This window comes from Aphelocoma coerulescens, chromosome 3 (assembly GCF_041296385.1).
Source record: "Aphelocoma coerulescens isolate FSJ_1873_10779 chromosome 3, UR_Acoe_1.0, whole genome shotgun sequence".
In the NCBI taxonomy this organism is placed as follows: Eukaryota; Metazoa; Chordata; class Aves; order Passeriformes; family Corvidae; genus Aphelocoma; species Aphelocoma coerulescens.
Window position 1 is genome coordinate 78151876 of NC_091016.1, and position 26659 is coordinate 78178534.

Genomic DNA, 26659 nt, shown 5'->3' on the forward strand with positions numbered 1-26659 from the left:
ACAGAGGCTCTCCCGCCGCCGCGCTGTGCCGTGCACGCTCTTCCACTTCCTGCTGCTGAGCCAGTTCTGCCGCTTACCTGGGAGAGGCAGGGAGGCTGTCGTAAAAGGAGGGAAAGCCGCCCGGCCGGCTGAGGAAGGAGCCCCGGGCGCGCCGGGGAGCGCAGGAGGCGCGCAGCCCTCTCGCCTTCCTGGGGCAGCCCAGCGCGAACCTCCCTCGCCCGCAAGGTAAGAAGTGTCAGAGGTGCCGCCTCGCTCGGGCCCTGTTTGCCATCAGCTGCCGACCCACGCCTGGCTCTCGCTGGGGCTTCTCCTCTCCCCCCCCCCCCCCTACTCCAAATTGCTGTCTCGCTCGCTTTCTCCCGCCTCTCTCGTGTCATGAGAGCCCGACTTTCACAGATGGTTACAACATGTTTCAGCCATTTCGCTGCAGTTTGTTTTATTTGTTGAGTTTTGTTCTTTTTTTTTTTTTTTAAATCAGGAGGGGTTTGGTGTAAACACTGGGAACGGACACGCCTGGTGTCGAAATGTTGTCCTGCCTATTTACGTAGTTTCCTGGCAATGCCTGGCAGCCAGGCCTGATCCCGCTCCCACCCTGCCCGGCTCTGCAGGCTCAAGGTGGTTTGTTGGCCAATGGCCCTCTCCTCCCTCTCCCTTGCCCTTCCCTTTGCCCTTCTCTTCCCTTCCCGACCTGGGACTGCATAGGACAGGTCCATGGACCTGGTGAGGGAGAGGTGGCTGCAAGGAATGAATTAAACAGGATCATAGACCCTTTTTGCACCATCCTCTATAGCATTGGTATAGAAACAAGTGGGAGCGAGGTGGTGGTATTTCTTTTCGACTAGGATAAAATCGGCCATATAAAACCTGCTCCCGTTTCACCCAGTTTCAGGATACAGGTTTTGCAGGGTTAGCACTGGCTGGGCACTGAGATTGGCACATCTGGGTTTACTGGTCCTCAACCACCACCAGCAACCCTGAGACCAGAAATTCCCATTTCCTGCAAGCCCTGGCTGGGTTTACAGCCTGGACTGGCCACGCCAGTGGCCCACCATGGCCAGATGTTGCTGTGCCACCCATGGTGGGTGATGCCAGAGACAGGGATGCGAGGGGCACAGGCAGCTGTGGCAGGGTGGGTAGGTGGCTGCTGATGGTGCTGCTGCCTGCAGTGCTGTCAGCCTCTGAAGCAGGGCTTGCCCTTGCAGAATGCTGGCAGTGTCTGGAAGCATGCTGGGTTTTTGTTTGTTTTTTTTTTTTCCTGTGGAGTTGAGTTTTCTTTCTGTTCTCCTAAGGCAGGAAGCAAGGCATGTGCAATTATGGTGTTCGTGTCTGTCAGTGCCCCCCACCCCCAGCAGTGGCTTTTGAAGTTTGGCAGAGGGTACATGTCTGAAAGATACACACATTTCTGCACGTTTCATGACTGCAAGTGAGGCAGTTTCTCACGCCAGCTGAGGGAGACACGTCAGGTCCCGCAGGCTTCCCCACGGCCTCCCACCGCCCACGCACCCCGCAGCCTTCTCGCTGCAGAACAGAACGGGGAGAGTGTTTAGGGATGGGAGAGACATCAGCCCCGTGAAATACCAGGACTTTTTCCTTATTAGGAATCAGAGTCTTCAATGTAAGGCATGAAGCTCTAGGAGAGCAGGCTGAGGAAATTGATGCCCCTCAGGGTGATACCCCCATCCCACCCCACTGAGCCAGCCCCAGTTTGGTGACAGGAGTTCTGGATGTCCCAGGGCCATGGGATATCCCAAACTGGGAGTTCTTAAGTGCCTGTGAGAGTTGTACCAGCACCAGAAATGGGTGGGAAGTAGCCTCTGGAAAACAGTCACATTTTTAAGGATACCAAAGATAACTGTAGACATTTTCGTATTTCACAAAGTTTAGAAAACTGGCAGGGAATGCTGCCTGTATCTGAGATGCCTGTTTGGATCCTGCTTGAGGGTGTCACCCTTCTAGTTTCTTACTGCTTATTGCCCAGCATTCCTTTAACATGTATATTGATATCTACACTAAAAAGGAAAAAAAATATCAGGTCTGCTCTAGTCTTTGCACCATGGATTGTCCAGTGAAGCAGCATTAGTACTGCAAAAGAGAATGTGATGTTTGCTGTGCAGGGAGGATTTGAAGTATGTTCTCCTGGCACATGTAGCCTTTGCTGCAATGGCTTCAGAAAATACATGAGAGCAACCATATAGTCAGAGGAACATTGTTTTCATATTCCTTTTCTAATTTTTCCAGAAGTCATAAAAATAAACATTACCTGCCCTAGAGAGCTAGAAGTCTGGGCTAAGAATGTGACACGTTGCCTTAGTCTTTGCTGTGGAGGGTACCCAAGGGAGAGGGTCAGCATCCGTGATGACAGCAGCCAAAATTGTTCATGGTGAAGTGTGAAACTCTGAAGCTTGGATTTCCTTGGCAGTGCTTATTTAGGTAGACCCAAACCAGTTCCCACATTTACACCTGCTCCTCCTGTAAGGATTTCTCTCTGTTTTTTTTTTTTTTGAGGAAAGTTGCCTCTAGTGCTTCTGTAGAGAAGGCTGCACTTAGAGCAAGTGCTCTTACACACCTACGCTCATCTCACCCCATGGCAACAGCATTCCTTGGGATCTCAACGTGTGCATCCTCACAGCAGCTTGCAAATTCTGCATCCACTTACTCCCATCCTGCAGATGGATATCAGCAGCACTAGGGAGCTTAAGGGATTCAGCCAAAGTACTCAGGAATTATTTGGAAATCAAGAAATTCCTGTCTATCCTCACCCCTTGTGATCTCAGCTTTGCCTTAATCTCTACCTGTGCCATTTCAGAAATGCTGTTACTGGTGAATAAAAAACCCTGTCCTTGTGTGTTGTGCACCAAGGAAGGTGAGGTTTCTTTCTCATCCTAATGTTTTCTGTTTTAACAAGGTAGACAAATAAAACTTTGATCAAAAGAGCAAAGATATTTCCCCCCTCTCCAGAAGCAGCAGAGAGCACAACCATGCTCATTGCAGTGTCTCTCTCCTCTGTTCCTTCATGACAGAACATTTCTAATCAAAAGCAGATAGATGGTTAGTGTGTGTTTTGGGACAGCACATCCTGACAAGTCTTCATGCTGGAAAACAGATGAAATAAATACCTGATGGATTTTGCAATCAGCTGCAAGAAAACAGCACAGATGAGCTGAGTCAAACACTCTTCCCCTTGTCCCCTTGCCTCCATGGGAGGATTATTAGGCGACTTTTACCATTGCTTCAAACTTGGGTGCTCAGATCCATCTCTACTGACCTGCAGAAGAATTTTGCTCCCCTTCATTCATGCTCTCCCTGCAGGTTTCCAGGAGTGGCCATGGCCAGCAGCTGCTGGCTGTGAGCAGGAGGTCTGGGTGGCTTCCCCTGTCTCCCTGACAGAAGCAGAGGAAGAACCTCTCTAGGTGTGGGAAGCCTCACAAGGGAGCTGGGATGGGGTTCTTCTCAGGAGCTCAAATCACTAAGCACCCACCCACAAAGGTTATTTGCTGAATTAATGCACATTGCAGAACTGGGTGCATAAGGAGAGGAAGGAAAAGAAGGAAAAAGAGTGGTTTAAGGAGTTCCTTTGACATTTTTGGGAGCAGTCCAGGCTCTGTCCCTCTAGGAAGGGCCTCTTCACTTTATTACAAGCAGAAATACATGCAATGGCTCCAGCTGGTTATCAGTAATCTCCTGAATAGTCAGAGGTGCAGAGGGGATATTAAATTCTTGATGTTTTCTGGCAATATCATGATCTGACTTGAAGTTGCAGTGTCTTTCTGAATGAGGTTGGACATGATCTCTGCTCTCCAGCAGCCTCTGTGCCGGAGAAGGGATCAGGCTACAGGTTTCAGAGGGTATTTCAGTATGCTGAGGCATTCCTCTACCCTAGTTCTTCAACACAGGAGACCAAGAGAGTCATTTTTCTGCCCTATGCATAACTGTATTTGCAGGGTAAGCTAACTAGAAAAGTGGAAGGAAACAAAATGAAACTCAGCTGCACAAGGCAACATAAAATACAGGGATAATGGGGTCTTTTGGGTCTTTTTCCAAAAGCCAGGGATCTTCAGCTGAGCAGAAACAACACTCTGAAGTACTGCTGTTGGAGGAGGATGTTTTTGAATCATCTGTTACATTTTCAGCAGTGTGGGGATTTCTCTTGGGAATTCCCATCCACATGCCTTTGCCAGCATTGCTCAAAAAGTGTTCAGCATGTCCTGGGGTTAATTTATCCCCGAGGCCGTCTCTACAGACAGAGCTCTGCTGTTGTAACAGTTTCTCTCTCCAGCCAGGGCTACTGAGGGAGGAGGAGGACGAAGTCACATTTCCTATTTTTTTATTGCCAAAGCCCTCATTCCATTGGTGCCTCGTACCTCGACCCTGTGGGAGCAGGGGCTGTGCGTGGGTGTCAAAAGCAGGGTCTAAGCAAAAACCTATCTAAAAAAAATACAATTTTTTGCAGGTAAAAACATAAGTGATGGAATCAGTTGTCTCTTCTGTCTGACCAAATTATTTCACTCAGGTATTTGGAGTAATTTTTTTAAGCTCATGTTACACAGGAAGGAAATAAGGCTGTCTTTTAAATATTAAGTTGATTTGGGAGATAAAGAGGTGTTTATCCATTCAGAGGTTAAACTAATAGGAAAGACATTTTTAAAATATTCTGAAGTAAGACATTTGAAGAGTTTGGTAGCTGATGGTTTGCAATACAGTTTAATAAAGTCTTAATATCCCTTCTCCAAAAGGCTGACTAAATACATTAAATAACAAACTTCAAGAAAGCAAACTTTAGAGGTTGTAGCCTCCAAAGGAATTTAGTAACGTTTAAATCCCATCTGACGCCCAATCTAAAACCTACAAAAGTCAATAGAGAGATTTCCATTTACTTCATTGAGCTCTAGATTGAGATCTTGGTTTCTTCACAGAAATCTGTTCTTCTTGTCACGGTGCTAAACTAAAGGCTATCGAATACAGAGAATCTGAATTCAAAGTGTTTTCTAGCATTTTCACCCAGCTATTTCAGAGACCATCAAAATAGCATCTTAGTGTATGAGGCATTGCAAATTTGTTTCTGGAAAGCCTCGTTTGCATGTTTGCTGAAGATTGTATCAAATGGGAGGGATCATCAGACAGTGCCTGCGGCTACAGAGGTGGAGCTGTACCTCAGTCCACAGCTGAGTTGTGCTTTCTGAACACCAGGGTGAATTTTGCACAAGGAACCAGTTTACTGGAGATGCTCAGAGGGGAAATAGGAGTTTGCAATGTGATTTGTGCTGCTGGCATGCATGTCATTCACTTCACAACCAAACGTACAGAGATATCTGCAAGTTGAAGCATGTCTGACCAGGTACTTCAAGGCCAGCTGATCCAAGGGTCAGGTTTACAAAGCTGTTGAGATAAGCAGAAGACAGATGCTTTGCTGGGCGTTTGTCACCTCTCCTTCACAGGTGCTTCTTTGTCAGTGGACCACTCAGCAGCTTTACAGCCTGTTTGCTGTAAATCTGACTGTGCTCTAGTGCCCTGGTGAGTCACCATCCCAGGGCAGTCATCATTTAAACTGACATCTGACCAAAGGTCCCAGGCAAAGGACGCTTTGCCACCACAGCACAGCACCAAGTCCCTGTCACGGTCCTGTGCTGGTGCTGAGAGCTTGAGGTTTTCTCTTTTCCATCATGGTTATGCCTGTCGGAAAACTGGGACTCAGCAGCGGGCTTGCCCTGTGTTTGTGACCTGCCGTAGAGGAAAAGGGGTGCAAAGCTCAGGGAGGGACGTGATGGTAGTGGGCTGACAGTCAGCCTTCCCAGCCTGGGCGCTGGAATGGGCAGGAGCTGCTCTGGCACCAGACCCAGCACTCTCGTGCAGGGGCTGCAGCTGTCGAAGCAGGAGCGTGTGTGCTGTGCTGGTGCAGCTAATAGCTGCTCTGAGGAGTTGCCTACATGGGAAAATTTACCAGTGTAATTATCCCACTGTAATTATCCCAGGATAACTCTCCCTGTGGATGTGCTTAATATAACATGGGGTATGTATGAATATATGGCAAATCTTCTGCACAGATGGGGCTTAAGTTACATAGAGGAGGAATGTTTACATTGCAGCCCAGCAGCAAAGCACAGTTTATATCCTACTTCCCAGCAAATGTTACACCCAGAATTTTCTGTGCCAGAGGTACTTTCAGGGGGAAGTACGTGTCATTTGATCTGATCAGCAAGAATGTGAAGCCTCAACCTTGCCCCATAAAATGGGGCACAACATTTGCTTTTACAGAATCATTGTGGGAGCCAGGGTAAAGGCTGGGACACTTCTTAGTACCTCTGTGATCCTGTTCAACTCTTTTTTTATAGAGTGGTCATTTAAGTTTGTTCTCCATTTGACTTCTTTGTTCAAGATACTGTGACGGAAGTTGGGAGAAACCCTTGGATCACTAAAAGCTCTTCAAACATGTTGTGATTTTGACTTTCTTTACCAGGCTTTCATGTCAGATTCTTTTGCCAAATGTTGTCATTCCCATTAATGGAGTGCTTAGTCCCCTTTCCTCTGGTAACTCTCCTACTTGGGATTTTAGCTTCTTCAGTGTGATAGAAGGTAAATGGCTGGGGAAATGATGGGCACCAAGTGCATCTTTCTGTACTCCATGGTAAGAGAATTTGCTGGGAGGAAGCTGACCTGCACCCTGTAAGAGGATGAAGATGGCTGCACTTCCTGAAGCCTGCTCAGCATTCACCCATCACTGCTGTTGTCATCCTGACTGAGGATGAAGCAGAGGCATCCCTCATCAGGAGTCACTTGGTCGGACCAAATTTACTCATAGCAGTCCCAAAAGGAAGTGATAATTTTGTTTTGGGCCCAAGTCAGTTCTGAAGGAAAGAGGAAAAAAAAGATCCAACCAATAACTAATCTCTCTAAATTGTCTTTTAATTTTCAATAATTTAAAATAATGACAGTCATGCAATAATAGACTGGAAGAAATGGTTTGATAAAATAAGCAGAAGCACTTGGAAACAAGATTTGGAGTTGAAATTACTCAGCTGGGTGTGTGGTAAAGTTTAGATCCGATGCATCAGCTGTTATTAGAAGGTCAGGAGTAAAATAATTGCAAGTGGTTGTATTCCCTGGATTATGCCTTGTCCTGGGGTGACGTTATGAAGCTGCTTTATCCCTTAACCATCCACTCAATGCCCAAGGATGCTGTGCCTTTACGATGGACCCAGGGTTCGGGGCCGGAGCCACAGACCTGGGGGCAATTGAACGCTTCAGCCCAAGGGCTCGGGGGTCTCGGCAGGGCTCGGGAGGGAGTGCGCCGGGAGCGCTGTGCTGCTTTTTGGTTTCCTTTGTGTTCCAGCTAGCTGGGAAATGGTTCTGTTGGGTTTTTTTCTTGTTCTTTTTTCCCTTTCCTTCCCCCTACCTCACTGCCTCCCTTCCCTCCTCACCAGTCTGGGGAGCCTGCGGGGGTGGCCCGGGCAGGCCCATGGGGTGGCCCCAGCTGGTCCAAGCTCACGTGTCTGTTCCCGGTCTCTTTTGAGGTTTTTTTTCCCCTGTTCTACCCTGTTTTGTTGGTGTGTTAATAAACAGTTTGGTTTCTTTTTCCCACTTTCACTACTTGTGACCCACTTGTCTCATTGACGGAGGAAAAGGGGAGGAACACTCATTCCTGAGTGTTCCCTCCTGAAGTTTTGTCTCAAAAACTGAGACATGCCTAAACCAAACCAAAGAGCTAAGCAGTCTGATCTATTGTCAGGTGCCAAAATTACCTCTGAGAGACAGTTCATCTGCTTTTGCCCCCCTCCAGTCTCACCAGGAACAGTAAGTTTCAGAAAGCCCATAAAAAACATTTGGTTTGCGCAACACAATTTCCAAAACTTTAGCTGCTATTTCTCTTCCAGCATCTGAGATAGAGTTATTTTAGGATTCTTGCCCATGTGAAATTGTACCGTGTTCACAAGAGTCCTTTTTCTTGTTTTCCAGCTTGCTGAAAAATCCTGGCCTTGCAGTAAGGCAGCTGACTCACTTCCGGTTCAACAAAAAAATTTGGAAATGGCCTCTGTATCAGGTTAGTCCAAATTGTAATTCTCTACTAGCTTCACTCCAGCTAACCCTCTACTTTCTGTTTTGCCAAAAGTCAGCCAGACCTTTCTTGCTGTTTTCTGCCATCTTTTTAAAAAGCATTAAAGTATAAAGAATATAAAGAATACATATTGCTCTTCAGTATTCCAGCTCACAGTCACTGAATGATAATGAATGATAGGCGTTTGCCTGTGTGGCTGTCCATCTCCAGTGTTTCTTCTCTCAATTTTTCAGGCACTTTTGTGGGTCGAAGCATACCAGTCGAAGTGGATGAATCCATGCCATGGTCCCAGTTACCTGAACATGTCTTGGAAAAGGCTTTGCAGCCTTCTGGAGAGGATATGGAGGATGAGGAGGCCCAGAGCCCATGTGTTGCTCGAACACCCCAGGCCAGCACATCTTGCCTTTGCAGAGCACCAGCACATCATCATTCAGCACTGTCCATGGAGCCAGACAGCAGCTTGTGGTCAAAATATACTGATCCTGATGGAGACGGACACTTCTGTCCCCCTGGTGAATCAATAGCAGGAGTATTTCCCTCAAAGACACATCCTATAGCTATGGACAAACCAGGCATGCAGCCAAGATCACAGCTTTCAGCTGACACCAGGCACAACTCCAGTAAATCGGAACAGATCTTGTCTGATGTTCCCGAGGACTCGCTGGAGGAGAGCAGCCAAGGGAGTTCACAGTCACAGCAACCGTCAGGAAACAGACTCCTGGCAGAGCTGGGCACTGTAGATACAGGGTACAATTCCCAGTCACAAGACGTGATGGGCATCAGGCATCTGGAGCCCCCCTTACCACTGGTGTCTGTGCTGAACCCCCAGGACCTCCCAGGACCACTGATCTCCAGAGAGTTTTTGGGGCCTGAGCATCAGCAGTGCCCTATGTGCCAGCACTTGCCCCATCCCAACAGCCCTTCGCAAGCCCATGGCTGCTTCAGGCACCGCTGCCTGGGACAGCAGCCCCCCCAGGGCCCATGTGAGTAGCACCTCTCACCCCACAGGAGGTTCTCAGGGTGTATCTCAGCCATCCTTCATCAAGGACGTGTTTCTAGCACAGCATGCAGTTATTAACCTCTTTAAACATCTAATTGCAGTCCATTTTACAGTTTCAGACTTTTGGGTCATGTGGCTGAATTTTCTGCTGCAAAACCTCTGAACCTCTAAGTTAAAGAGGTTGTGGTTACTCATCGAATGCAGGCGAATGATTTTGCCTGGAAACCAGCCTTTGTCGGTCACACTGAGCATGCACAGCCTCTCCCTGCTGTTATTTCTTATTCTAGTCATTTCCTTCCTTCTTGTATCAGTCATTCGGCAGCCTCCTATACCGACTCAATTCCTGTTGTTTTCATAGATTTCCTTGCTCCCCCTTGGATCCCCAAAGTTGAGAATTTCCTGCCAGGATCAGGATGGGAGGTTACCCTTGATCTCCATAAATAGTATCTCCCAGCACTATGACCAGACTCACCCATGTGTTTTATTTCTATGTGAAAAGAGCGTGACATCCATCATCCTCATTTTTTTTCCATTGTCAGCTGAAATGAAAGCTCATTACTTAAAATGGAGCCCTCTCAGCTGCTGGTGATTGTGTCGCTGAGCACTGATGTGGCTCCCTCAATATGGGCGTTTTGGCTCTGGGAGATCACGGCGCAGTTTACAGCCTGCTATTAATTAGTATTCCTTTTCAGTCTCTGAGATTTTTATCTGTTACAAAGTGAGCTTTGAACATTCAACAGCAATATCATTGTTTTAATATAATTTATATCACATTAGGCTCATGAGACCCTGACCTGTTTTGGGCTGGCTTTGTAATAAAAAGCTGTAGGCCTGTTCTGATAACCCTTTATTATTTTTTTTAACCTTTTTTTGACTCCACAGCATTTATATTGCATCTGTTTAAGGAGTTTTGTCATTCCAGCAATGTGTTATAATTAGGTATATGAAAGAGAAGGGTTTCAGAAACTCAGTTTCCAGCTCTGATTTTGGAACTTGGTAAAGGGGAAGGGGTTACAGATGGACTTTCAACAACGCCTACAGCTTAACATTTGGAAAATGTCCTCTGGCTTTCTTTTCCTACCTTCTCCTTTCAGTTCAACTCTTAAGCAGACAAAGAGCTGGTTGCACAACATCTCTCACTATTTACCTCCATTTACCTCCTCCACAAGCAGGCATCATGAGAATTTACTGAATGAGGACATTTTGTTTGAAAGCAGGAACTCTGAAAAGCTTTCTTTAGAAAAATCACTACCATTCCAGCCATATCCAGAGGGCAAAAAGAGTAAAATAAACTCAGATGGCTGGAGCAGATTTGGTCAGGACCAAGAAGCTGGCAACTGTACTCCTGTTTCTCACATGCCTGGTACAGCGTAAATCACCTCCTGACAGGTCCTTGTGTCTCAGATAATTGTTGGGCAGTGGCAACGCACAACAAAGCTCTGCAGTTTGTGTGTTGTAACACGCCTCCCCTGGGGAATAGCAACTGTGCCCGAAGGCTCTAAGCTGGCTCCGGGCACCTGCTATTTGAGATACAACAGCAAAACTGCTTCTGAAGTCAAAGAAATGCTCCCAACAAACAATGCCATGTGCCTGGGGACCATTATTTCAGATATTTGTCTCTGAGAGATGTGGGAGTGTGTGGGCACACACGCCTGGCCACACCATGCTTTGAACAGCAGTGGCTGCATCCAATATACTGTAGCATCAGATAGATCCAAAGGAAGCTGGTGAAACATTGGCCTTAAAACCTCCAAACCAGATCCCTGTCACCTTCCCTAGAGCTGGTCATGAGGAATCCTTGAGGAAACCATATTGACTTGCAATATTGTTCTCCTAGACCCTTTCATCCTGTCCTGTTGCAAAGAGTTAAGAGGGGGAGTGGGAAAATCTCCTAAAAGAATCTCAACAAATACTATGTTGCTGACACAATTAAATCAGGAATCTGTGTAATTATGGGGTTGATTGGAGGTTTGTTGGGTTTTTTTTCTTAAGTGTTGGCTCCTGGAATTGGAGTATTTCATCAAAGCTTTGTTTTCTTTCTTTTTCCTCCCATTAAAAAAAAAAAAAAAAAAAAAAAAAAAAAAAAAAAAAAAAAAAAGATAGTCCTCATGGCTGCTACGGAAAGGAAAGCATGACCCAAAAATAGCTAAAAGGATTTAAAAAAACAGTTTTGGGAGAAAAGAGCATTTGAGTACTGCTGCTTTTAGAGACAGCTCATAACACCATAATCATGCAGTGCTAATAAGCCCTGCCAGGCTGGACTTTGATCTGCACACAGCAGCTTGGAAGTGCACAGAGCTGCTGCCTAATGAAAACTGCAGGCAGAAAGACTGAGGGGGAAAAAATTCCTTTTCCCCATTTGGGAAACAAACAGCTTACATTGCTTTCTCTTTCAGTTTATGCCAACAGTTCCACTGTATGATAGTTATTAATCAGTATTATGTGTGGACAGCAGCAGTAAAGGTTTTCAGAATTACTTGCACAAAAGTATCACTTTGGGCTTCCCCTGCAGCCTCTTCGATGGCAATGGGAGCAGCAGCAAGGCCTTAAAAGGTCACTTAGACAGAAAATTCACACAGGTGAAGTAACAAACTATGCAATTATTTTTCCTCTTTTAATTTACAATAATCACAGCCTGTTTAGCCTTAGTGTTGCAAACTGATTTGTTCCAGGATTTTGCGTCTGCTTTCATGAGAACTTTGGGATGATTCATTTTCACAAGTCATTGCCAAAAAGAAATTTAAAAAAAAACCCTACCAAAAAACACTGAGGCACATTAAGTGCAGGGACGAGGCAGCCCTGAATGTTTAACTGTCAGCTGTTCCAACAGCCCAACCCTGAGCAGGGATCTGAACCATGCCGTATGTGAATGGGAAATAGGAAGTTTTAGACTCAAAAACATTCCTTCATCTGGCTTCTTTCAGAGTGAGATACCTGCAAATGCCTCCAAACTGCTCAGTTTCCTGAGACATGCCTGGAAAGGAATAAACACAAACTGAGGCAAAAATGTGTTGGCTGAAATGATAGTTGCTGCCTTTATTTTCTCACCCTCCCAGATGGCAGAGCTCCTTACCAACATTTTGCAGAGCCATCACAACCACTTCCTCCTGTTCCTGGACCTTGCATGAGAGTTATCCGCCCGGCCCAGCAAGTCATCCCAAATTACTCAAACCTTCGTGCTCCCAAGGGCACTGGAGTTCGACCACCCCAGAGGACATGCTCCTCCCCTGGTCCTCCTCGATTCCCGTAAGTATGCCGGGGGGGGGCTGGGGGTTGTGGGCAGTGGAAGTTCCTCTGATCTGATTTTGTGGGCTTTCAACCAGTAATTCTGAATCCTTGCACTGTGAGTGTGCCCGGGCTGCAGAGGTACATGTGAGATGCTGGGTTGTTCTCTTTATTTGCTGTTTTACACCCAGTGGGGGCCTGACCCTTTCCTAAAGAACTTCAAAGCCGGATACCTGATATGTTGTTAGAGCACACCCTGAAGTGCACACGTTAAGGAAGATGAATGCTTAAAGGTTAAAGGGATGAGGAGGTTGAAAAGTGTCTCAGCTGAAACCTTAGAGCTCTCCTGCTCACAGGCAAAGGTCAATTTGGTGGCTTGCTGGGGTCTTCAGCTTTACACTGTACCAGCCTGGGACAACTCAATCACTGGCTTCCAGTGATTTCCTTCTTACCTCTTCTGTGGTGCAGAGCAAAAGGGAGAAAACCCCATCAGTTGCTGATATATCTCTACCCTGCAATTCACAGCCTTTTCTATGATTTTTCATAGCAAAATGTCTCGCACTTTTCATCTAGGGCTTTTTGACTGATTTTCAAATATTAATTTACCAGGCCTTATATTCTTATGTCATTAGCAGATCGGAAGTCCTATCCATGCAGGGGTTCCTTCAGATTCAGCTAACAACAAATTGAAGCTTCAAGATTTGAGAATATCTGAAATCAGGCCATTTTTATTCAAGTACCAGAATACTTTTAGAGGTGTTAATCTTAGAGGCATCTGTGCTTGAAAATGTCCACTTACGTGATGTGGTCTGGGCAGAAAACTGTGAGAATGGACAGGACAAAAGAGGGCAGACAACTGAAATATCATTCTCCTCTGGCCTGTGAAAAGTTAAGGGCTGTAACAGAAAAGTGACAGCAAGATAAGGCAGTACCTGCAGCAGAGAGAATTGCACTGAAGAGTTTGTATGAAAATGTAAAAATATTGGGGAATAGTGGGTATCCTTTGCAGTAGTAAAATTTAAAACCAGACTCCTGATTTTCTGGCACATTTGTTAGATATGGTGAAGTTTCAGGAAGATCTGTAAATTAGCCACCGGGTAGTGTTTTTGTGGCCATTGATGAGGTATGTGTTGCTTTTGTTAGTACTTTCTTCTGCTAAAAGAGATCCAGAATACTCGGGGTCTGTCCTGTGGCTGCGTGGCTGGTGCTTGCAGGCTGACTCCAGGAACAGCAGTTACATGTTGGTAATATTTGCCTATAGAGTATTTTCTAACAGGAAACATCTGCACCGAAATGAATAAACCAAATCTTAATGTGACAACAGAAAACATGCTGCGACCAGCCTGTCATCATTCATTTAAGGAAGGCTAAGAAAAAAAATAGGAGAGTGGTCTTGATTGACTAAACATCACAGCTCTGTGGGGAAAAGCTCTCAGAGAAACCTAACACTCATCCAACAGATTCAACTCAGCAGACTGCAAGCACACCTCAAGTAAAAATCTCTATAGATTCGCCTTCCCATTGACATAAAATGTGAAGCCAAAGTGTAGTAGGACAAGAACCGCTGAGCTTCCTAAAATCGTCCCTTTCTGTCTGTTTACTACAATGGAGAAGACATTAGGCAAGGTTATTGCAGGTCTGGAATGCCAGTCCCTGACACAAGAAACCCTCATTTGGGTCTGCCATTGCTGGTCAACAAATTAACTTTTTTCCCTTGGCCAAACTTTGGGTTTGTCCAAAACTGGATGCCTTCCAGAGCTGGAGCTGGAGTGTCCTTGTAGACCCATTTTTCCCCATTTCCACCTTTCTCTGAGCCTCTTGCACTGTATAGGACATCGTGAGAGTATCTGAGGTGCCATGAAGCATTCTTCACCTTTAGATAATGGGAAGTACTTACCCAAGGGCCACCCTGCTCCCATACGTGCATAACAACATCTACAGCATTATTTCTCACTCAGAAACAGCCTTTGCTTCTGCTAATTGCAAGCTGAACAGCTTTCAGCTATGATGTGACTTACTTCCTGTGAGTAATGTTGTTTGTCCGATAAACTTCTTGTGGTAGCCTGTCACCAAGGTATCTGTTCCAATGACACTGTAATAACTAAGCAGATGTGCTGAGCCAAACATTTCTGCAAGAGCTTTTCGCAGCTAATATGCAGATAAAGTTCTTAGTGTGTTATTAAAAGAAAAAGAAATTCTGAATTTTGCCTGAAAATAAGTATTTTCTAAATCCTCCATTACTTTTCTTTGTAGAAACCAGCTGTACAACCAGCTACCTAATGGTCAGCTGCCCCCCAAGGCATGTGGCCCGGATGAAGCATGTGGTTGTCCTTCTGACAATTTTCCATCTCCAGCTGCTGTCCCGAGACCTCTCAGTAACCCTGCAGCCAAGGGAACTCTGAGAACCAGCAATCTGCCAGAAGAGTTGCGTAAGTGGTTAGCAAATTTGTTCTGTGCAAGATTTTACAGCACGGCCTAACAGCTTTAGGTGGGAAAGCTCCAGAGGGGTGAAGGGGGAGGAGAAGGCAGAGGGAAGTGACATTAAGACACAAAGACAACAAGAAAAGAAAACACCAAGTGTCACCACATCTGTTGGGTGTGAGTATCTGTGTTTGGTGGGATGGAATTATCCCCTTGAATCCTGAAAATACAATTGTCATTAATTGCTTGTTATTTTGTTTGCAAAAAGTAAATACTGTTTAGATTGTTTTCATGACTCTGTGCTAAACAGGATGTCCCTTTGAGGCAGGAGGGGCTGGAGCTTACAGTAAAAGACTAATAAGAAACAAAGCCCTAGGGATAAAGTGTTTCTGCCTGTCCCAAACCAGACAAATATGTTGAGCCTTGACCTCAGTTTCTCCCTGAACTGGTGAGTGGAGAGGACTCTGGGACATGCTGAGAGCAGCACAGGCTCTGCCTGATGTGCTTCTTATTGCCACCAGCCTCACAAATGCATTCACTCTCCAACTCTTACAGGAAAGTAAAGTTTCAGAAAAATGGCTTCTTTCTGAATGCCAAGCTGACTAGTAGGTGAGATGTACCATTGCTAAGAACCCTCCACAGGTCTCCTGAGGTTTTGAGATTTCCTTTATTCTTCATTCTGCACATCACCTTTCGAATCCAGAGTCACAACTTTCTGGCCTCTTAGGAGCGAGTTATGATACCAGATGCCACTTTTGGGTAGACCCTATTTTATCAGTTAGTGTGTCCTAGATGGAGGAGTTACTGGGTAAAACAGGGTCATCCATGGTACAGGCACAGCTGGATTAGATCAGCCAGCTGGTTTACCCTGATGCAAATCCATGAAAACCCCTCCCATAAGGGCAAGGATGTTGCTATCACCAGCCCTGCATCCTGCCTGCACAGGGGGTTAATGCTGCTCTAAGGAGAGACCGTATGACATGCATAAGGGCCCCTCCAGCTCTGTGTCAGATCAGTGGGTCTGGAGAAAGCTGTGCTGGCTGCAGCCAGTGCAGGTAACACAAGCTCTGGGTGAAAGCCCAGGCTCAGGTATGGCCAAGTGCTGGGAAAAAGCAGCTCTGGCCACAGGGCAGGGGGAGCAGCAGGGGGATTTACCCTCTGCAGCTTGTCAGTAAGGCAGGAGGAGCTCAAATCTAGAGCAAGGGTCTGTACAGGGGGTTGGTTTCAACACTGAGCCATGTACTATCCCACATCATTTCGTAAACAATCCAAGGAGACCTAAGTGGGCAGAACCTGCAGTGTGGTGGAAAAGGAGGGCTGTGACAGTCTCACCCTCTGGATGGTGTATTTCAATGTGTTGTGTATTCATACAGACTCTCTCCTCCAGGCAAGGTCTTTATAACCTACTCGGTGGATACAGCAGTGGAGGTTATGAAATTTGTGAACTTCCTGTCTGTAAACGGATTTCAAACTGCTGTAAGTATTCCTTCCGGGGAAAAACACTTACAACCAGGGAAGAGACATTTTTTAAAAAAAGCAGAGGCAATACACTGTCCATTTAAATGTTTTTCTGGTTATCATCACATTTTGTAGGCTAAAGAAGATACAAATAGAATGAACTAGCCTTGGTTGTGCAAGCTGTAACTTAAATCATCTGCCTTTTAGTTTATTCTTCTTTCAAGTGAATTTTGTGTGCCTTGAAATATGCTTTAATAATGACCCTGGAAAATTTCATTTAGTGACACCAGATGGGCAATAGTATGAGGTTTTGTGAGCTATTCCATTAATATTGTCTCATATTTGATCTGTAATATCAGCATTAAAAAAGGTCACTTTTCTTGTTCATCCCATCCTACCTTTTTTTTCTGCCATGCTATTACGTCATTGATTCTTCAGATGTAACTTTCTGCTAAAAAAAGATCTTAAAGTAGATTCTAAAATTCACTCAGCTTAATGAAACAGCCCATCTCATGGTTTCATTTGCTTTGTTATCCCTTTAAAAGTGATTTTGCTTTGTTATACTTTTAAACAGGATTCTAAAAATCATTGGCCTGAAAAGGTCTTTGTTGTACTGTCTAATCCCATAAGCCATTCAGATTTTTACTGATTTCTCATGAGTTTGCTTCATCTTAGAGGCCCACAGAGGCTCTAGGATTGAGTGGTCATCAAAATCTTGATTCATATTTTCTTTTTTCAAAAGCATATGCTATCTGACCCCCTCAGCCTTCACTCTTTGACTTCAGTTCAGGAAAGCATTTAAGCAAGTGGCTATCATTAAACTGAATGAGACTCGGTGGGGGGCTTTGCACACGCTTATTTATTTTCATGAATCAAAGATTTTTTTACAGAGACTGCAATTATACTTCTCTCCAGCAGTTCTGTACTATGACCAATTCATAAGAAAGCTTTTGGGCACCATAGATTTACAAAGTAGAAGGCTCATTAATAGCAGCTTTGCTGGACAGGCAACTCTTGGAGCCTGCTGCAGAATAACAAATACAGCAAAATGGCCCCAAAGCAGGGAGACAAACAGGCTCTCTGCATTCAGAAAGGGAAAAAGATGGACTTGAGAGCAGATCATGACTATTATCTCAAAAACTTGGAGAAGTTAATACTTACTTCATTGGTCACAGTCACTGATTGCTGGTTTACTGGGCATGCAGAGAAGCAAGCAGTGTTGGTCATATTCAGTCCTGTGAAGTCCTCCACTGCTCTGCAGCTGCTGAAGTCTGGGTGACTGCACCCAGTATCAGTGACCTGGCTGACTTCCCACCACACACCCTGAATATTTAGTTCAATATGAAGCTAAAGCTTCACACTTGGTATACCCTTGCAGTCAGAAAATAGTGGGCATTTGCAGCTATTCAGGTAGAGAAGGTGGGCAGCACCTTATTTTGTTGAGTAAAAATACCTGGGAGTTGGGGGCTGGCAGGGCAGCCAGTCAAAGGGCCAGCTGAGTGGGAGCACAGGAGTGTGCCTGCAGCAGCCCCTCTCTGCTTGCTGCCTGTCCAGCTCAACTCTGCACTGCACTGAAAGGGGAGAAGTGCATGTGCACGTTTCTTTCCTAAGGGAATTGGGCATGCTTGTCATAAACAAGGAAAGGAGTAGGTGCTGTATCAGTGCCATAAAATGGGGAGGAAAGGTGAAGGGACGCTCACTGCAGACTTTCATTCTCTTGCAGATTGACATCTTTGAGGACACGGTACGAGGTATTGACATCATTAAGTGGATGGAGCGCTACCTAGGTGATGTATGTAAGGGCAATTTAACCTTGTTCATAGCAGAGGTGACCTGAGGAAAATGGTTGAACTATTCTAATATTCAACAGGGACAGAATGAAAATGCAAGACCCTACTGTTGTCTTCCCTGCCCCTGCAGGAATGGCAAAGGCCTTGCAGAGAGAGAGTAGGCAAATCTCACTCACTTCTGTATCTGATGGTCTCAGAGCTCTTTATTTAAGAAATGAAGTGCTAATCCTGGCATTCTTGCCAAATTCTAATGCTGCCTGTTACATCCAGCCTGAAGCTGCCATTGGAAAAGTTGTCCCTCCATCTCCTTTTTAAATAGTGGGGTTTAGCTGTGCTTGGTTACAATGATATCTGCATTTCATCCCAGGCCGCACAGTCAATGGCTAATGTTCATCCCTCTCACTTGTAGCTTTTGCACTGATATCTAAAACACTGAAGGGTTCTTCTGGATAAACCATCCTACATTTAAACTGGAAACTGGTATTCTATTTCTTGATAGATAGGCTTGCTCTCATCACTTTATATCTATCTAAGCAGTAAAACAGAGATTTATCTTGCTGCCAGAGCAGTCCCCTGCAGCAACAACTTCCTCTGAAGTTCCCCTGAGCAGTAAGTGCACATCTCCTTTAGGATCAAGACAAGTGGTTGCACTATACCAGCACAACTGGGTGCAAACTCGTGATTCTGTCACTGGACAGGTGCCATCATGGGCTGGCTTCCTTGGATTCTCACCTTGCTGAGTAGCTACCAGGTCTCTGGCTCTGAGCAGATCTCCATGGTTCAGGAATAGGATGACAGAAGTGGTGGACTCTCCCCCACATGTGCAAGGAAGCTCAACCATCTGAGCCAGCCCTACAGAGGTTTCCTGAAAGTGTCCATGCAGGCATGATACAACTGCATGCAGAGCCAGCCTGGGGCCTCTGCCATGGAAATGCAGTCATGCCTCTTGGGGTTTGCATCAGGACAAATTAGGCTTGGGATCACTGTGTCTGAAACCAGCAGACAGGGTGACTTTGCTTTTGCCAAAAACATGATTATCACTTAAAATACAAGCTGGCAGATCTCCTTTGGGACTTGTGCACAGTCAGTAGGAAAAACCAGTACATGCAGAGAACAATCTCCTGCCTCCACCTGAGGATATTTTTCTGACTACCCACCCCAGAAATGCTTGGTTTCTCTCACTGACTGTAGAGGCAGTTTCTAACTTCAAAACCCTTACCTGTGCGTGGAGGAAGGGACTGCTTGGACACAAGCAGGGGAAAGTGTGCAACTGGGCATGTCTCTTGCAAATGCTCAACATCTGTAAATGCTTATACACATGTCAAGGACAAGCAAAAGTAATTCTGGATATGTTGAGCCATTGTAAGGGAAAATGGCTCCTTACCATATTTGACCCTGTGGTGGGGCAGATTCTCTTGATACAGCACAGAAGGAAGGAGTTAATTACATGCCGGGCTGACTGTGAGCCACAGACTTGGAAGCCTTACACAGCCTGATGTGGCGGGGATGAAAGGCAGGCCCCAGGTAAACTCAAGCAGGAAGCTTTCATCTGCTGCATTTCCACTGGCCTGCCATATAAGGAGAGATGTTTCCCAGATAGAAAGGATAGTCCCTCTCTGGAAACCTGAGCTCAGTGCGGGGCTGGGATTAAACAGGTCAGAGGCAGGATCCGGGCTGTCCTAGCAAGGTGGAGGAGCATTGCCTTCAGCCCATCATGACAGAGCTGCCAGTACCCCTAAACCTGCCCAGGCCATCCACAACAGCCTCCCTCTCTGCACAGCCACCTCACTAAGATTGGCAAGAAAAGATGTCATTTCTGCCCTGAGAGGCCTAGAAGTAGTTTCCATAGACCACTGTCTTTAGTAGCTTTTTATATGAAACACCATAGATGACTAAATAGATGCACTTCTGCATAAGCTGTTGGAAAACATTTGGGTCTGAATTTGAAGATAAAAGTTTTCTGTGTATGCACATAGACACTCCACACTGATAAAAAGTAGCTTTTTATGACAGGGATTCCAAGTGTCAACTGGTAGCTGCTAATACATCTCTTGACATTTAGATTTTCTATATTATGAGATGTCAGAAATAATGAGGAGAACGAGTGTATGAATTCTCCCGTATTTCCTGCCAGAACGAATGAGATCCTCTTGTGTTTGCCAGGAACACAAAGATCACTTAAAACACAAACTGGCAGATTTCCGATCTGCCTCTACCAAACACGCTGCGTTTCTCAATTTCATAAAAGTGCTTTTCTCCCTAACAGAAGACGGTGATGATAATCATAGCAATCAGTCCAAAATACAAACAGGATGTGGAAGGGGCTGAATCCCAGCTGGACAGGGATGAACACGGCTTACATACTAAATACATCCACAGGATGGTAAGCAAGGACATGCATTTGCTGTTTTACAAAGACTGTCTCTTCTTCTCAAAAGGCAAATCTGTCTCCAAATGGCAGGTTCTTTGCTTTGTTTTCCCTAATCCCCATAGTTAAACACCCCTCTTTGGAATTCATTAATCCTTCCTCTCATCAGCTCCGTATGCTCATTAACATCTGCTAAGAGGTTCAAGGAAGAAAAATCCTATTAAACATGCTCATCTTATTTCTTCATATTCTTTATTGTTCAATGTTTTTCCCCTCCTTCACCTTCTTGAGCGCTTGTATAGCCCTGAGCACAATCTTATCTAACAGTGCCTGGCCTTCCTCCCTCTAAACCAGCCCCAGTTACTTCAGCCATCCTGGAACTGAGGTCTTTTTTCAGACAGCAGTAAAGCTGACTGAAGAATGGAATTGCATAGCAAAGGCCAGAGATGTAATGTGGGGCTCCTGGGGAGTGCATAGTGCGAGAAGACCAGACACCCATCTCCACAGCCTGTCACAGGATGGACATTTAGCCCAGAAGAGCCCATAGAACCACGAAACTGATCTTTCTCCCTTGGTTTGCAGTTTCCTGCCTTTCTCAGCCTGTAAGCCATTGATCCCTCAGCTTGAACCAGTCAAGTTTCTCAGAAGCTGTCACCAGCAGATGAGTTCTCAGCAGTACTTTGCTGTCCTTACCACCCCTGGGATGCCTGTGTCCAGGGCCATGGGGAACAGGCTGGGTCCTAGCTCAGACACAGACCTGGCCTCTGGCTGAAATCTTTCACCCTTTTGTAGGCCAAGCAGGGGTGTGTTAGTCAAGTCAAGCTTCACCAGTTTGAGATAGATTTCATGGGACTGCACCTGCAGCTAAACCCACAATTATTTCACACCATGAAACTAAATGTTCAAGAAATGTTGAGAGATCTTTCCTGTATCTTTTCTGTAGCAATGAAGAATTAGATTAAGTGACCAAAACAGAGAATGCCGAGTCCACCAGAATAGATCAAATCACTTAACAGAAGAGCAGTTTAAGTAAGCAAGGAATGTTTTTATACATAGGGTTCAGACGCATGTGAAGATAATAGTCGTGTCATTACAATAAAACTGGCATTTTGTTCTATCCTAGATGCAGATCGAGTTTATACAGCAAGGAAGTATGAACTTCAGATTCATCCCTGTGCTTTTTCCAAATGCCAAAAAGGTAACATACATGCATGCTTATATACTTGCCGCATGATTAAGTGTATATTATTTTGATCACAGTGCACCAGATGGAATCTTAAAACCCAGACACTCAATTTCTTGGTTCTTAATAGCCCATAAGTAATATTCCAAAGCTCCATTTTACATTAAAAGTTTATAGGTTTATGTACACACAAATAAAAAACATTTAATCCACAATATAAATCAGCATATAAACGTATTTCTGATGATGAATGTACAACTAAAACTCAAATTGCCTTGAGCACTGAAAGATTTTAAACAGAGAGAGACAATCTATCCAGGAAGCCTGGATAGGTTTTATATTAACCCTTTTATAATTTTGTCCAAATGCAATGCTGGTAAGTGAGATGGACAAGATTTATGACCGATGCGAAGTGAGGGTCTAGGAGAGGGTGTGTGGAGGATAAAAAAATAAAAGAGTATAATAAATATTAAAGTACTAGGCTGTTGCTTGAACTTTGATGGGCCCATCAAAGGCAAACTAGGATTTTTTTAGGACTTGCAATTTAATCTGCCCTCCTTACTTGTTTTAAATATTCATTTGAGAATAAGAAATAAGTAATGCAACAGATTCCCATCCCTTCTACTTCACCCTGAGAGAATCTACTGCAACGTATTCATGTTCACTTTGCATAACTAAATGCTTTGTGCACTGTTGGGTAGCTATCATGTTGCCCCTAGGTACAGTTGCATTGTAGAAAAGTATGGAAAAATTCTTTATATTTCTTTGGGTGCCCAAATTTTGGAACATGAGTCAAAATTTAAACAATGCTATCAATGGCTATAGGGCTGTGCAGTCCCACTGCACTTGCGGATTTTAGTGTAATGAAGTTCTTCATTTAAGCACTGATTTAAGATCAGAAATTTGAAAATATGTCCCTGGGTTTGTAAAATATGTGAGCTCCTGTGGAATGAATGGTGCCTCTGGTATTTCATGTCATTCAGATGCCTTCCTGAATGGTCTCAGTCTGGTACTCAAGGTAATTAAGTACCTGGAAGACAGCACTGGTGGGAACTGGGCAGGCCAAAGGCAGGGAAGCAGTCAGCATTTTCAGTCAGTCTGATGGGGGGAAAGGCTCCTAACCTTGGGGCTACCTGAGTGCCCACCATGTGAACAAACCCCACAGTCTGGAGCCACTTGGCACCTCAGGGGTTGCAGAGAGAAGTGTCCCAGGAGGCATTATAGCTGCCTTGGGGCTCTGAGACAGAACAATAAGTTATGTTAATTTGGGCTCAACTTTATTTATCAGAAGACTATTTAGCATGTAGCAGTGGTTCTCTCAGACAGTGGTCTGTAAGGAATTTCCAGGGTTGGTTCATCCAGCTGCCGCTATCAAAGCATCAAGCTCCAGGCACCCTTGCTGCCCATCCTCTGTAGTCCACATAACCCTTCAGTTTTTCAAAGGTGCCTTTCTCATTAAGTTATGCAGATCAGCATTTTCTACTGCTGTTAAGCTTTAGTCTCGTTCTCCACATAATTCTTTGGTACATCACCTACCTTCCTCCAGCTACTTAATGATAATGTAACTGAGGACATCATGGGTGGAAGGAGAGCACCAGAGCCTGAACAAGTTCCAGTAATGAAGTCTGTAGGCAGTCAGAGGAAGTGAGGTACCTGAAAAACTGCCAAATATATGTACAATTGGATGATGTTGGCAGGCAAATTACTTCAATTTTGTCTTTTTTATACTGTCCTTTATATGTTCAAGTATTAGCATAGCTGGCAATGGAAAAGAACAGAAAATGAAGATTTGGAGGTTTCATCTGGGGATGTGGCTATTAGATGAGTTAATCTCATACAAAGCATATCATAAAGCACTGCTGGTATGTGAAAATTAGTCGACCTCCAACAGGAAGAGATCTGTGTGATCCAAGGAGCATTCATTAGGAAACTGAATAATGAGGCGAGGAATGCACGACACACAGTTAAGGTGGAACTGGCATTTCCAGCTTCCCATCGTACATTGCTGAAGGAAACTTGGGTCTTGCTGGTTCAAGGTTTGCATCACAACAATCCACAGAAATGTGTCCTCCTCATCTGGCCACCTGATGACCAAAGCATTAAGCCAAGATTGCCCCATGCTAGAGGCTCCCTCTGGAAGAAGCCAAGGGGTGAGATGAACAGGGTTGGTGCCTAGGTGAGTTCATACTAATGGCTCTGTAGGTGCCTGTGTGACTTACCTCCTTCTTCCTATGTATAAATCCTGTAACTTTAACAGAGTGGTTGCATCAATTAACACAAACTGCTCCCTGAGCAGGGAAAGTGATGCAGCCTTGTTCCTACAGCTGTACAGGCCAAGGAAAAGACAGCTGATTTGAGAAGCATGATCATGGGAATGAAAGGTTTGGACTGCAGCTAGGCTGTTCGCAGGCAGCAGGACATCTGCAGCCCATGCCAGGGCATCCCCTGGCGAGGAGCCAGAGATGTGCATGCCAGCAGCTTTTTGCTCTGTCCTCCTGGAGCTAGCTCCACTAGCTTGACAGGAACTGTGCTGCTCCTAACAGGGGCTATCTTGGGAAAACACTGCTAAACAAGAGGTCCAGGGACCAACTGCTGGATGTTCTGGCTCCTCATGTTGCTTACCTGCTGTCTCACTTTGGCTATGTTCTGGTGTCTCCAATTCCAAAACAAATCTCTATCTCATGGTGACCATGAACTGGTTTTGGTCACAGATCAGTCCCTCTGTTAATTAGTGGTACTACACTAACCTTCACCCCTACACATCCAGGCTGTTTGTCTGGAAACCTCCCAAGGCTGTGGGGACATGAGGTCTGAGCAGGCTCATTTCCATCAGCCAGCTGTCACTCTCCAGGGCTGTGGTTGGTCCCAGCTTCATTACGTTAATGGACATTGGCCAACCTCTATGAAGAACTGCACCTTTTCCAGGATGCAGGGGTTGGTGGAGGTTTGACCCTGCTAATCTGGAAATGTATTCGTCTCTCCTCAAGCTCAGCATCAGCCTCAGTCTTCTGCTCAGGAGGTGGTCAGAGGACACTATGCTTGGTGAAGAAAGGTGTAAGGGGAGGGGAGAGGGCTACCAGGATGTGAAATGTTCCTGTGGACTCCCAGTCTTTCCCTACTGATTCTCATCCCAACATTGAATGTGCTGCGTGGATCCTTTAGCATCTACTAAGGTGGCAGCCTTTCCCTGCTAGGGGCACTGAAATGTCTCTCTTCTCTTCTCAATGTTTATTTTCACAAGCCTTTCGATGCCTGTCATTGAGATCAGACTTCCTTTGAAATGTGGTGAAGTTAGCCAACGTGATGGCAGAAGAGAAAGAGAGACAGGCAAGCTGTGAGATCACAGAAAGTTCATTTATTTAGGAACCCAAATACAATTCTGAAGCCAAATTAACATTTCTTGTTGTTACAGGAAGTGCCTAGAACAGACAAAATGAAATCTTTCTTGGCAGGGTCTGACAGAATCTGAAAGGTTCTGGTAGAGATTCAAGAGGATTTATGGGATTTAGCTTTTATTTTCCTTGTTTTTTTCAGGAACATGTGCCTACCTGGCTGCAGAACACTCACATTTATAACTGGCCAAAGAATAAGAAGAACATCCTTTTGCGGTTACTGAGGGAGGAGGAATATGTTGCTCCTCCAATAGGACCTTTACCAACACTCCAGGTTGTGCCACTATGAACATTTTAACTTAAAGCACATGACGAGTGGTTGTTAAAGGGTTGTTCCTGGCAGGGAGCCAACACTCTTCCAGATGGCTCTTTTTGATGACAGAAGACACTCTTTCTGCTAAAGGAATTGGTTGTCTTGGGTTACTCAGGCTCAGCTTGTTCTCTACCATGTTAAACATCTATTTCCAAAGCTGATGGGGCAGAACTCTCTTCTCTAGATTTTTAAATAAGCTACAAATGGAAAGAATGCCCACTTTTATTTTAACATCTGGTTTTAACATATTCCTTTTATTAGTCATTATAGAAAACAAATACCGGAAATAATGTTGCAGTAAGTGTAAAATAAAAATTACATCCTCCTTTTTGCTCAGGGTTTCTTTAAAGGTATTCCTGCCTTTTATAGCACTATCAAACCATTAATTTGTATATGCACTATTAAATATATTTGCCTTTTGTAAGGCAACCTTATATACGGTGTCCACTTTTATTATTGCTAGGAGCAACAGAGAAATGGGTTGGTTAAGGCAAGTTTTCCTTAGCCTGTCTTGCATAAAGACGCTTGTCTTCAATTAATGGACTTTTAGATCTGAAACCTCTGGAGTTCCCTTTCCTTACAGCTTGGTCCCTCATACCTCCAGCATGTTGCAGCAATAGTCCCCAAAAGGAGAGCTGAATGCATGACTACATATGTGCTGTCAGTGCCATGGAGCACTGCAGTATTTTTTATGGCAGGCCCTTAGCTTCATTACTGCTCTTCAGCCCTTATTTAAAACAGAGCGTGTCAAAGGACAATTGGCATGTGGAAAGCCAGCGATTGTTAGGAGAAAGAACATTGACTCCTACAACTTGCAGTATGCAGTATGGAACAATAAAATAATCAAAGATGGAGAGCCACAGGGTACTGGCAACAAGGATGGCTCAACAACATCACGTCTGCTAAAATTTGAACACTTTTTAACAGAGCACGTAAGCATGACTTTGGTGAGGATTTTTTGGTTTTTAAACAGCCTTAGCCTTACTGAGGTAACAGTGGAGCCTATTGGCTTAAAATTCTGCATCCCTTATTCTTTAGAGCAGTCATACCAAGATCCTCCTCAGCTTTAATATTTGTCACAGAATGACCCACATACAGCTTTATAAAAAAGTACATGTGTTTGATAGCCTGAAAAGAAAAATAGCCCAGAAGTTGATGCTTCTCTTACACTATCCAAATTATTTAATTAGGTTTCCATGGAGGTGGTGCCAGCATGGTGTGTTGATGCAGGACGTGCTTTGTGGTGCTCATGAAGAAAAAATTAAAACTTGGATTTTCCTTTAGCAGGCTTTTGCAAAAAGAATTGCAGCCATTTAAGAGAAGGGTGTATTCAGTGTTGTCAACTCCTATGATTTTGATTGTGGTGTTTGCTGTGCTTCCTTGCAACTCCAGTTTCAAAAGGGAAGCTCAACAACTGAAACAGGGTAATACCTGACATGCCAGCAGCTTCCTGAGAAGG

The 26659-nt window shown here is 44.8% G+C and overlaps 1 protein-coding gene across 8 annotated transcripts; it reads left to right on the plus strand.

The window, feature by feature from the left end:
- The first annotated feature begins 70 nt into the window (after positions 1 to 70).
- TRAF3IP2 (TRAF3 interacting protein 2) lies at positions 71 to 25634 on the plus strand. Of its 8 annotated transcripts, none has more exons than XM_069010968.1 (10): positions 71 to 225; positions 7951 to 8035; positions 8284 to 9033; positions 12107 to 12296; positions 14529 to 14704; positions 16084 to 16172; positions 17878 to 17946; positions 20211 to 20327; positions 21436 to 21510; positions 25030 to 25634. In XM_069010968.1, exons 2-10 carry the CDS (start codon positions 8020 to 8022, stop codon positions 25174 to 25176), a joined length of 1629 nt encoding a protein of 542 aa, XP_068867069.1. In that variant the 5' UTR covers positions 71 to 225; positions 7951 to 8019; the 3' UTR covers positions 25177 to 25634. The 8 variants fall into 8 exon arrangements, 7 of the variants coding, with proteins under 7 accessions (XP_068867069.1, XP_068867070.1, XP_068867072.1 ...); XM_069010969.1 differs by lacking the exon at positions 25030 to 25634 and adding an exon at positions 23555 to 25023; XR_011149947.1 differs by lacking the exon at positions 25030 to 25634 and having other exon boundaries at positions 17878 to 17941.
- The last annotated feature ends 1025 nt before the right edge of the window (positions 25635 to 26659 follow it).

Coding starts and splice junctions, on each gene's coding strand:
- TRAF3IP2 (XM_069010967.1), top strand. CDS start 8,214: ATGATAATGAATGATAGGCGTTTGCCTGTGTGGCTGTCCATCTCCAGT. Junction 14,705..16,083: donor CAATCTGCCAGAAGAGTTGC/GTAAGTGGTTAG, acceptor TCTCTCCTCCAG/GCAAGGTCTTTATAACCTAC. Junction 16,173..17,877: donor TAAACGGATTTCAAACTGCT/GTAAGTATTCCT, acceptor ATTCTCTTGCAG/ATTGACATCTTTGAGGACAC.